Here is a 13,225-nt window from a genome sequence, read left to right as displayed (position 1 = left end):
ATTTTGCTTAGAATGCACTGATATTTAAACAGGTTTTATGTTACTTGCGCTTTTCAACTACCAAGCTAAAACTATTGCAATTTATTTTGCATTGGATCAATATAACAACCTGAAGGAGAACTTTGTCCCATGAATCTCATCTCAGAGATTCAAATACAGTACAGAAGTTAACTCACATATATCAATAATAAAAACTATTTCACACCAACATATTAATTGACAATATATCTAGGTGTAGAAGTTTAGAAAATTCAACAGATACCCGATAACAGATTTGTATTTTGAATTCATACTTGTATTTTCCATGGCACACCTCTACCAGAGTCCACATGCTAACCAATCAGCCCTCGCCTCATGGGACAAATGTTACTTTCTGCTTACTTTGGTGGTTCTTGCGAATTGCCCTGATGAGTGCAAAATGAAAAGCTATGACAAACTGCGTATTTTTGAAGAATGTGTAAGGGAGTCAATTATGGTTGGATCCGGTCTGGGCTACTCACACAGGTATAGTCACTATACTTTCACCAACATGCCAAACATTTCCCTCTAATTTCAATGTGTTTTGTCAAACTAGACCAAATTCTAAATACTGACTTCTCATACTTTTATTTAGGTACTGAATGGCAGCTTGCAATGTAGCTCTAGTTTTCTTCCTATTGTTACAGTAAAGTACCTATTGTCACTTAACGTTGTCTTTAAACTGAACAGCTGAAATTATAAATTTAATACATGGGGTGAATATGGCCATGAATTCACATCCAACTACATTCTGAATGACAGTGTTTCAGAGCATGGAATCAAAAAGCTGAATAGTTAAGGAGGTCAGCAATTTCCATAGACCAGGAAGGGAAGAATTATAGGGAAAAAAAAAGTGATCCTTGGTCACACTGTGAAAAGCCACAATTGAACAATAATTTGGTATATAACTAATTCTTGTAAATTTACCAGTTTTAAAAATAGTTAATATGGGAAAGGAGAAATGTTTTAAAGTGATGGTCTTGCATTGGAGTCTCTCCCTACAGATGCTGCCAGACCTGCTAAGTTTCTCCAGCACTTTATTTTTTTATTTCAGATCTGCATTTATTGGCTTCTAATATAATTAACTTCAATACCAAGACATGGAGCCATTCTGAATCCCTATGTCTGCAGGTGAAGTGCTGTGATGGTCAAAATTATTTGCTTGTATAGTCAAAATGTCGCAGATAAACCAAACACTTTAACATAACTAAGGCAGCAGAAGGGAAATGGTCTGAATGCCATGCGTTAATAACTCACAACCCATTTAGAAACTACTCCTTTGACATCATTTAACTTGCAAAGCACAGAACTGAAGGACTACTTTGCAGAACATCATATCACTATGTCCTTGTGTATACCAGCAGGAACAGAATGTTAACAACTGCTACTGACAGAGTCTTTATAGAAATGAATAAACAAAGTCAGCTTTTAGTGTGAATTGCAGCTTTCAAAACACTTATTTGCAGCATTTTCAAAATTGATTTAGTCCATTTTTAGCATGAAATGTGATCAAGTTGCTAAGTTTTTGGAACATCAAGCTTCAGAATCACGTGGTTTGGCTTGGATACATACAACATATCTTATGACATAAGCTAGAGGTATCACTTACTGTCCCCTTAAAATATACACAATTATTAAAAGATTCTTATATAAAAGTAATTCATAATGGAGATTAGGAAAAAGTCATACTTGGTATCATCTGCCACTTCAATTTCTGCTGGGGCTGTAATGGGTGCATTGGAGTGTCCTGCCGTGGGGTCATCTGTGTTAAGTTCACCATTTGTTGAGCTCACCACCTTAAAGAAGAACAAAATAATTTGATGAAATGTGTAATTTTCTGCTACTTATTTGTCACGCATGATATACTGATCTTTTAAAGAATCAAGGAAAAAGCTTCCAGACAATGAAACTAAATCACCAAAGTCACACTCTTATTTCCATCCAAGAGGTAGAACGAATAAAAAATTAAAACTATACAGTTCCAATCAAAGTACCTATTAATAAAATAATCAAGAAATAAAATGGAAATGAAAATGCTGCAGAAATATTCAACATTAGTCAACTATCAGGCAACTTCATATTCATCTTGAATAGATATCTGTTAACTATGATACAATCTGTTATTTACGGTAGTTCTACATGAAAAGAAAACTTTTTATGAATAGTCCCATGCTTCACGTTAGAATGAGAAAGTCCTAGTGATATGTTAGACTGTGCATTAAAGTTCTAATATATATTGTAACATCCGTTAAAAATTGTAGACATGAACTATTGAATTCCTGATCTCAACTCTGTTGCTGTAGGCTTCACTTAGCGGAAATTGGAAAATCTCTCAGCGATGGAGGGAGTTCTCCGCATGACAAACAGATTTGAGTTGGTCACCTTAGATCAGCCCCGAAATGGTCATAATGTCAAGAATATGGAGAGAGTTTGAAGAACTAAAAAAAGGTCCCTGTTCAATTTCAGGTTTCAGCAGAATAAGCAAAACGTCATGAGTTTCAAAAAGTGATAACCTTAGATTCTAGTGCAGAAATGAAGGGAGTACTGCATTACTGGTAGGTTTACTCTTATTAGATAAAGTATTGCTCTATCTGAAGAAAAGCAGATAATTCCTGTAATTACCTAACCGCCAACCTCTTTTCAACCAGCATTACCAGAAAGCAAATGAACTGAATATACGCCCACCAAGAAGCTGCTTTGTCAATGATTAATTTTATTTACTGGTAAGATTTGCTGCGTGAAATTCTTTCACAATACTCCCACACCTTTTAGCAACTGATTACATAATCAAATTGGCAGAGTGTGACCATTCCTTGCCTAGGAAATACCACTGAAGGATAGGGAGAGGCCAAGAAAGAATTAGCTTAGCCTATTGCTCATTTCCAAGCACCTGAACTCTTATAGCAAAGATTAAAATCCAAGCAGCATACTGGAGTAAGAAGGAAAAAAAATTACAATTTGCAATAACAGATTAGAATAATGGTATTTGTGGTACAATTGGCATTTCATAAAAATCAGGCAGATTCAAGAGCATTACTGATGATTAACTTTGTTGTCCGGTTCATTTGATGGAAGCCAGAAGGGTTGACCAACCACTAGAGATAACAAGGTGTAGAGCTGGATGAACACAGCAGGCCAAGCAGCATCAGAGGAACAGGAAGGCTGACGTTTCGGGCCTAGACTCTTCTTCACAAAAGGTGGAGGGGAAGGGGGTTCTGAAATAAATAGGGAGAGAGGGGGAGGCGGATAGAAGATGGATAGAAGAGAAGATAGGTGGAGAGGAGACAGACAGGACAAAGAGGCGGGGATGGAGCCAGTAAAGGTGAGTGTAGGTGGGGAGGTAGGGAGGAGATAGGTCAGTCCAGGGAGGACGGACAGGTCAAGGGGGCGGGATGAGGTTAGTAGGTAGGAGATGGAGGTGCGGCTTGAGGTGGGAGGAGGGGATAGGTGGGAGGAAGGACAGGTTAGGGAGGCAGGACCAGCTGGGCTGGTTTTGGGATGCGGTAGGGGGACGGGAGATTTTGAAGCTTGTGAAATCCACATTGATACCATTGGGCTGCAGGGTTCCCAAGTGGAATATGAGGTGCTGTTCCTGCAACCTTCCGGTGGCATCGTTGTGGCACTGCAGGAGGCCCAGGATGGACACGTCCTCTGAGGAATGGGAGGGGGAGTTGAAATGGTTCGCGACTGGGAGGTGCAGTTGTTTAGTGCGAACCGAGCGTAGGTGTTCTGCAAAGCGGTCCCCAAGCCTCCGCTTGGTTTCCCCGATGTAGAGGAGGCCACAACAGGAACAGTGGATGCAGTATACCACATTAGCAGATGTGCAGGTGAACATCTGCTTGATGTGGAAAGTCTTCTTGGGGCCTGGGATGGGGGTGAGGGGAGGTGTAGGGGCAGGTGTAGGGGCAGGTGTAGCACTTCCTGCGGTTGCAGGGAAAAGTGCCGGGTGAGGTGGGGCTGCAGGGGAGTGTGCAGTGGACAAGGGAGTCACGGAGAGAGTGGTCCCTCCGGAAAGCAGATAAGGGTGGGAAGGGAAAAATGTCTTTGGTGGTGGGGTCGGATTGCAGATGGCGGAAGTGTCGGAGGATGATGCGTTGGATCTGGAGGTTGGTGGGGTGGTACGTGAGGATGAGGGGGATTTTGTTTTGGTTGTTATTGTGGGGAGGGGGTGTGAGGGATGAGTTGCTGGAAATGCGGGAGACATGGTCGAGGGCGTTCTCGACCACTGAGTGGGGGAAGTTGCGGTCCTTGAAAAACGAGGACATCTGAGATGTACGGGAGTGGAATGCCTCATCCTGGGAGCAGATGCGGCGGAGGTGAAGGAATTGGGGATAGGGGATGGCATTTTTGGAGGAAGGTGGGTGGGAGGAGGTGTATTCTAGGTAGCTGTGGGAGTCGGTGGGCTTGAAATGGGTATTGGTTTCTAGGTGGTTGCCGGAGATGGAGACAGAGGGGTCCAGGAAGGAGAGATATTAGACGAACCACTAGACTCTTTCCATCATCTCCAAATAATTCGACAATTAAATTTCCTAACATAGGCAGATTTTAAGTTAGAAGGAACTTTGACAGCACTGGCAACCTGTACTGCGGTACCTAGGTAAAACTTCAGCTTAGTTGACTTTTTCCAACCTACACTCATGTACTCTTTGTTTAGCTCAGGTAGTTACATCTCTACATGCAGCACTGATGAGATTTACATTTGCATGCAGAAATGTTTACACAAATTTCTCAATTGTTAATTTGAAACTCAAACATAATGGTGTTTTGTGCTAACAAAGCACTAACTGAAATGGAAAAGAATTAAAACAATTAAGAAACAAGCATCTGACTGCAGCTATTTTAACCATTCACACTCATGAACTCAAGTATCCAAGTGGTTTCTCATGCCAACTTTAACGTAAGAATTTCTTCTCTATGTGAGGTAGGATATCTTTATGGTGCCAGAGGAATTCAGTCATGAAATTTGGGCTACTTTGAATGCAACAGAGAAATGTGAGCAGAAGTACTTGTGCTGCCTGATAAAATAGAAGGGAATTATTCATTTACTTTATCAGATTAAACAATAAAAAAAAGAAGCTTGCAAAGAAACACTTAAGCACTTGTGTAAACAACAAATTCTCAACAGATATGAAGTTTGCTGACCGAGTCTGGGGAATAGTAAGTGGAAGCCCAACTTTAGTCAGCTATTGCAGTCTTCCTCAAAATGATTTCCAGTTGAAGATGATTTTCATTAATTTTAAAATTAAAAAGAGGGGAGTATGAAATTAATGCAGCAAAAAATTGCCTTGGTGCTGGTTTTCCCCCAGTGCATTATGATAATGTAACCTGCATTGTCGTTCGGTGGTTAAATATAGGCTTTCTTCAAATACAGACTGCTGCAAGAGAAAGATGTAACAAATCATTCCTGGCTTACTCAACAAACAGAAGGATAATATCCGCAACACAGAAGCAAGTTGGATCATTGTGCATGGGCTTTCTTTTTGAAAGAATTATTCAAGTAGTCTCATTCCTCTGCTTTCCCCGTAAGTCCTGCAAAGAACAATGTGTGTTCATATGGTGCCTCAGATAACCATAAAAAATGTCGTAATGCACTTCAAAGCCAGTTCATTACTTCTGAAATGTAACCATTCTATACTATAACAAAACACACCATTTTGTACACCACAAATTCACACAAAAAGCAACGGAGATAAACTATGAATGAATCTACAGACTCCAAAACCTTTTTCCACTAAGAGCCCATTCCAAGGCTGGAAAATTGACCTCCCAATGAGAACTGCAAGGAATTGTGGCGTTGGGGGGGGGCCGGGGGTGGGGTACACAAAAGAGGGTGTTTGGAACAGAGAAGGTTCGGAGGAGATTTAATTGTTCTTTTAAAGCCTGCTGTTTTCAATACACAAGTCACGCCACAAGGATGAACCATTTAGGTTATATCCACAGTTTGAAAAATAAGAGAGTGTGTTTAAGGCTCATACACTTATTAGTACAAGGTCAGAGCTCCAAGTCAGCCATTACTATCTCAGACCTCAGCACCAAAATTTCAGCTTTCAACTTTTACTTTAGGAAACCCTGAATTAAGCTGTTTTAGTGACGCTGAAATGTGGAATAAGTGTTGGCCAGAACACCTGATGAATTCTGGCATTCTTCTTCAAATAATGCCTTGGGACAAATTTCATCCACCCAGGGGCAAATCAGATTCGGCTTAAATCAAAAATTGGCCCGTCTAAACAAAAAATTCCCTCAGTATTGTGTGGAATTACTGTATCAGCTTAGATTATGCACTCAAATCTCCGAAGCACACTTTGAATCAATCAACAAGACTGAAATGGAGAAGGGGGAATCCATAATGGGGGGAAAGCAAAATAAAGAGCACATCACTGTTCAAGACCTGAAGATATAGGAGCTGAATCAGGCCATTGGGCCCATTGAATCTGCTGCATTGATTCTCCTACCTTTCCCAATAACCCTTGATCCCTTTACTAATCAAGAACTCTATCTTAAAGACACTGAATGACTTGGCCTCCACAGGCTTCAGTGGTGACAGGTTCCACACATCACCAGCCTCTAGCTAAAGAAATTCCTCATCTCAGTTCTAAAGGGTCACCCCTTTACTCTGAGGCTGTGCCCTCAGGTTCTGGTCTCTCCTACTGGTGGAAATAATCTTCTCCATGTCCATCTACCCAGGCTTCTCAGTATTGTACAAGTTTCAATGAGATCTCCCATCATCCTTCTAAACTCCATTGAGTACAGACCCAGAGTCCTCAACCGCTTCTCACATGACAGCCCTGGATCACTCTTGTCAACCTCTTCTGGACACTCTCCAAAACCAGTACATCCTTACTTAGGAGGCCCAAACTGCTCACAACATTCCAAATGTGATTTGACCAGAGATTTTATACAGCCTGCTTTTGTATTCTAGCCCTTTTGCAATCAATGTTAACACTGTATTTGCCCTCCTAATCGCCAACTGAACCTGCTCGTTAATCCTGAGAATCCTGAACTAGGACTTCAGATTTCCAAAGCTCTTCCCCATTTATAAAACAGTCTAGGCCTCTACTCTTCCTGATCAAGTGCATAACCTCGCCAACATTGCATTCCATCTGCCACTTCTTTACTCACTTTCCAGCCTGTCCAAGTATTTCTGCAGTCTCCCACTTCCTCAATACTATGTGTCCCTCCACCTACCTTAGCAACAATACCTCAGTTTCACTGTCCAAATTGTCAATGTATAACATGAACCGTTGTGTCCCAAAACACTTTCCTGTGGAACTTCTAGTCACTGACTGCTATCCTCAAAAAGATGCCTTTATTCTTACTCTCTGCCTTCTCCCAGACAGCCAATCCTCAATCCATGCCAGTCCTTTGCTACTAACATCATGGGCTCTTACTTAACAGTTTCCTGTGCAGCACCTTGAAGGTTTTCTGGAAATCCAAACAGATCATGTCCACTGGTTCTCCTTTTGTTGAACTTGCTCATTACCTCCTCAACGAATTCTAATATTTGTCAGGCATGTCCTCTCCTTGACAAGGCTGTGCTGACTGAGCACCATTCACCATGCACTTCCAAGTACTCTGCAGTCTCATCCTTAATAATGAATTCTAAAATCTCACCAAAGCTAGATGCTAACTAGCTAACTGGCCTGTAATTTCCTGTCTTCTGCCTCCCTCCCTTCTTAAAATAGTGATGTTACCTTAGCCATTTTCCAGACTTCTGGAGTCAGGGAGCATCCCAGTGATTCCTGAATGATCACCAAAGCTGAGGAGAATGTGAAGGCAATCTCTTTCAGAACCCTGGAGTGTAGTCAATTCTGGTCAGGTGATTTATCCACCTTTAGACCCTTCGGCTTCCCAGCACTTTCTCGTTCACTATGGCCACTACATTCATCCCTGCGCCCCCCGTTCTCAAAGTATCTGTGGCACCAATCAACTTTGGACAGCTCCTTCTTCATGTCTTTATAGTTAGCTTAATACTATTGTAATACTGTTAAATCTGATTCCAGCTTCTCCCTCTCAAACTGCAGGATGAATTCTATCATACTATGGTCACCTTCAGCTCCCTAATCAAGTCTGCTTCCTTACAAACAAAAAAACCCAACAGAACTGTGGATATTGGAAATCAGAAACAGAATCAGAAATTGCTGGAAAACCTCAGCCAGACTGCCTTAGTGGGCTCTATCACAAGATGCCCCCAAAAACCATCCCAGACATTCCATGAATTCCTTTCCTTGGGATCTGCTACCAGCCTGATTACCCCATGATTATCATAATTGTGCCTTTCTTGCATGCCTTTTCTAATTCTGAATTTATTTTCTACTCCTCATCCTGATTACTGCTAGGGGGTCTGTGGATAACTCTAATCAGGGTCTCTTTTCCTTTCCAGTTCCTCAACTCTATCCACACAGATTCTATGCGTTCCAACCATATAATTGCTTCCTGTTATTGATTTAATTTCATTTCTTATTAACAAGGCAACCCTACCCCACTGCCCATTTGCTTGTCCTTTCGATAGGATGCGTATCCTTGGAAATTTAGTTCCCAGCCTAGATCCCCTTACAGCCACATCTTTGTCATGCCTACAACATTGTACCCGCCAACTTCAATCTATGTCACAAGCTCATTTACATTGTTTCATACACTGCAGCATTTAAGCATAACACACAGTCCTGCATTGACAGCCTCCTTCTCAGTTTCCACTATGCTGTTGTTGAGGTTAAATTCCTGGTCCTTTCCATACTCTGTCCCATTACTTAGAACCACAGAATCCCTACAGTGTGGAAGCATGCCATTTGGCCTATCAAGTCCACACTGACCCTCTGAAGAGCATCCCACCAACACCCACTCCCCTACCCTAACCCTTTAGTTTCCACTGCTAATGCACCTAGTCTACACATCCATGAACACTAATTTAGCATGCTAATCCACTTAACCTGCACATCTTTGGACTGTGAGAAGAAATCCACACAGATACGAGGAGAACGTGCAAATTACACAAAGACAGTTGCCCAGGGCTGAAATCGAACCTGGGCCCCTGGCAGCAGTGCTAACCACTGAGCCACCGTGCCTCCCTTGGTTCGGAAACTTGAATAACTTTACCTCAGCCCTTCTCCCCTTTAACTAGTTTAACTATTATGTGCATCAACATGGATGGCACATGAGTCCAAGAAGCCATGGTGCTTAGTCAATGTCAAGACAGTACTCATGCAATGAGGCTCCAAGGTGGCCTGGATGTTTAAGGCATGGATCAGGAAAGTGGGCAACATGCCTCAATGGAAGAGAGGAAAGTCATTACGGATAACTGCCTTACACATCTTGAAATGGCTGGCCTTGAGTGTCAAACTGATGCTTTTGCTTCACAATACCGTGGCCAAGTTTCAGGCAATGGATTGGACTTGATTACGAAACAAACTCAACTGATGACAGCCAATCGTTCAAGCTTTCAACATCATTGATAAGAAGTAGGAGTACAAGCAATCTGTTTCAGAGGCCATGTCCATGAAGGAGGAAGCATGGTTGATTGTGGCAAAAGCCTCAACCGTCGATTGCTTCCACCATGCTGAGTTCATTCAGGCTACATGATTGCACAAGACACAAAGAGCAGCAGCAGACTGAGGTTAACCAATATGATGACAAGGTTCGTTTTGCTCTCTCATAGCAGGCCAGCATGGAAATTCAACAGAGACAACTATGGAAACTTATGCCAAGGTGGACAACACTATGCTGCACAACAGAATTGTCAAATGAGGCATACATATGTCGTTCATTCTTCAATACAGGAAGGCAATGACCCTGAAGGATCTGATGAAAACATTCCAACTTGTCAGCCCGTTTCCCTAGCTATAGCTACAAAGACCATGGATATATGCTAGGATTTCACACTGCATTATGCTCAACAGCATTGACAACATAGCAGACTGTATCACATTTGTCCAAAGATGGTGCACTAAGTAGAAAACATGATTACAGATCTTTTCCAGAACTAACTCCCAAAATGGCTGGATACCTCAACAGATGTGGTGTGTCATCATTGCAGAAGTCAAACATTCCAAACCTACTTGAAAACTGAAAGGTGAATGCAAGGGGAGAATTTAAGAAATGATCACCACCAGAGAAATGGTGCTGGGAAAACTAATACCCAATGGTCGCTAAGTTCCCAGTTTCAGAAGACCTGCATCCCAGAATCTTAAGAAAAAAGTGGCTGCAGAGCAATTTAATATAGATGTGGGGAAGTTTTACTTCAGCTATACAGGATGTCGGTGACACCATATCTGCAGTACTGTGCACAGGTGTGGTCTCCTTATTTGAAAAAAAAACAAGTGCTTTCGAAGCAAATGAAAGAAATTTCACTTGACTCATTCCTGGGATGAAAGATTACCTTAAGAACTTTTGAACTGATTTAGCCTATTCCCTTTAGATTTCAAAAGAACGAGCTGTGATCTTAAATGAAATACAAGTTACTGAACAAAACCAAAATCCTACAGCATGGAAATCTCTGACCAGTTATTAGCACCTATCTTGCCCTGATCTGATTTTCCAATTTTGTATGCTATGGCATTTCAAGAGTTTATTAAATACTTAAACGATATGAGGGTCTCCTCCTCCCAACTGATCTCGTTTATCTTCATAGCTGAAATGATCCAGCCCAGGTGACATTCTGGTGAATCCCCTCGGCACCCTCTCTTGTGCAATCACATCCTTCCTCTCATACAGTCATACCCTGTCTACAATGTGGTGACATTGTACTCCCAGCTTTGGTCTGACTACCTTTTTAGTCTATATCATTTGATATGTCTCATAATGTTTGCTCATTCAACCTATTACAATTATAGATGTCAGCTAGTTACACAGATTGCTGGATCATTAATCATTTGTCTTATATCCAAAATCGGAATATATTCTGAAGTATGGAATATTTGTTTTTCCCCCATTTCATGAATGTTTTAGAAGTCTGTGTACCAGAAATAACTTAGCACCAACTCTGGTATTGCATAGCTGTGTAATCATCAAATACTAATCACATTCAGTTAAACTGTCTATCATAAAGAAATTGCAATGTGAGCATCGCTTGAAATCCAGTTACAATGCGGACTTGAGTGTAGAACTCAAACATTATGTATGGTAGTAAGTAAATTAGTTTGCAAGCACTGAACATCAGTTTTGCAAGCAACACAGCAAATGTCAATTACAATGTGCAACCAATGCAGAAAATACCTGTATGGAACCTCCGAGCCTGTCTGATGTCAGATGTGTTCCCAAATGTTGTGCACTGGGCTGACAGCTGGAATGAGGTTCCCAAGCTCCATTGCGATCTGCCAACTGCCAATGTTAAAGGAGGAAAAACAAGGAGAAAAAAAAATAAAAGAAAACAAAAAAAAAGTGAGGGGAAAATCATGCTAATGCAAGCAGATACAGCAATTATATAAAAAAAGCAAAATTAGTAAATGTGCCAAATTAAAATTGCAGAGTGCATTAGCAAAACAAGTGATAGGTGAAGATTATGATAACAAGTGAGGCAACATCAGCAAGCAAACAGAAAAGAACAATGGTCAAAAATGCAAGAGCAATTCTAGCAGACAAGAAAAAAAGCTAATTTCCATAAAAGCAACCCAGATATAACCCTTTTTACTTCAGAGTCATTAGACTTGAAAAAAATTTCAGTTTCCATGGTATAACGATCCAAGCAACTAGAAGTTAGTGTCCAAGCTGCTCATCATCCTGACTCAGTAGTATTTTGATACAACCTCACTAAAGGAGCAAAGTCCTAGAAATCCATGCTTTCAGTATGTACATGAAGTACATACACCAAATAGCCTTTAGCAATTTAAGGCGGCAGCTCACTACCACGTCCTTAAGGGTAACTAGGGATTGGCAAAAAAATGCTGGCCAAACAGCTCTTGCCCACATCTCATGAATGAGAAAAAAGAATAAATGCTGAATTTACTTGGTTATGGAGCAGATCTTGAATCAGAAAATACGTGACCCAAGTGGGTAATTTTCAAAATATTTTGAATGGAAAAGGTTCAGATAATTCCTCATTTGCAACCAAGTTTTTGTAAGTTTAATTTCCTTTGCCTATAAAATAACAACTCAGTGCAGATTTGATCAAAACATGAATCTGACAATTATACTCACTTCTGCTCTGAACCAGGATAGATGCTGAACAGAATTAAAATTACTTACAGGTTTAAAAATGAAATTAATAAGCTACTTCTTTATGTGAACTACAGCTTCTTCACCTCTTCCACTCTAGGAGATGATACAAAATGGATCATAACAGTCAAATGGAATATTTTTAAAGAGTGGTAGTTCTTTCTTACTTTGAACTTTTATAAATGTCTATTATTATTTCTTTAGTGTTGTCTCTGTAAATCATATTTCTCATTACAAGATTTTTCTTGCTTGCAGTTCGAGATGTAAATTCACAACTCAAGAAGGTGACAACTTAGCATCCATTTAATAAACATCTTGATTAAAGATCCATGGCCAGTTATTGCTTCAAAGTGACAGAATCCTGTTGAACTTGGTGACATTAGATGTCAAATTTCCCTTTGTGACTTCTGCCACAATGAGGAAACAAATTCAAATGGTTTCATGCACAAACATACAAAAAGTAAAGTTTGAATGCTTATGAAGCATGAATAAATCACTGCTTAAGCTACAGTTGTGCACAATATTTCATATGATCACATATGGCAGATTTTCATTCATATATTCAACAGTTCTGGCCCACAGTTACATTAGTGGCTTGAAAAATAGTATGTTATAAACAACTGAAATATAATCAATACTTTGCCACTCTTGAAGCACAATCTCCTTTAATGCCACTTAAACTAATTACAAATTGCAAGAGTGCTAAAAATGAGCAGAGTCAAAATCCATGCACGATGGGTTGATTTCACCCGACCTCTCATCAATTGTGGAACTTTCTCAGCCTATGAAAAAAAGTTAGCATCCACGAACTTGACTTCACAGTATTCCAACTCAGGAATGATTTGCTCTGATGTACACACTGAAAAGAAGCATATTTACCTTGAAGCAGGTGCCACTAAAATGCATTAGTATATTATATATGGCACTTTTTGTATTAGTTATATTGGAAATTAAGTTCCAAATTAGTGGCATTTTGTTACTGTTAACATATGGCATATCCAGTCATAAGGTTCACAAAAATGTAAATTTGCAGTAGAAAAATCAACAAGGTAAAACTAGA

The 13,225-nt window shown here is 40.3% G+C and overlaps 1 protein-coding gene across 4 annotated transcripts in view; it reads right to left on the bottom strand.

Annotated features, from left to right (window-relative positions):
* Positions 1-268: 268 nt before the first annotated feature.
* LOC109912502 (casein kinase I) overlaps positions 269-13,225 on the bottom strand; it is a 98,921-nt gene continuing 85,964 nt past the window's right edge. For 2 of the 4 annotated variants that reach the window (XM_048614291.1, XM_048614292.1), the window contains exons 11-13: positions 11,227-11,331; positions 1,708-1,814; positions 269-404 (exon numbers count right to left, since the gene is read on the bottom strand). In XM_048614291.1, the coding sequence (XP_048470248.1) occupies positions 353-404; positions 1,708-1,814; positions 11,227-11,331 (264 nt within the window). In that variant the 3' untranslated portion in view covers positions 269-352. The remainder of the gene's footprint in view (positions 405-1,707; positions 1,815-11,226; positions 11,332-13,225) is intronic. The other 2 variants (XM_048614293.1, XM_048614294.1) reach the window with 1 other exon arrangement.

This window comes from Rhincodon typus, chromosome 29, assembly GCF_021869965.1.
Source record: "Rhincodon typus isolate 14 chromosome 29, sRhiTyp1.1, whole genome shotgun sequence".
NCBI classification, from domain to species: Eukaryota; Metazoa; Chordata; class Chondrichthyes; order Orectolobiformes; family Rhincodontidae; genus Rhincodon; species Rhincodon typus.
The sequence above is the reverse complement of the archived record's forward strand: the minus strand, read 5'-3'. Positions and strand labels throughout refer to the sequence as shown.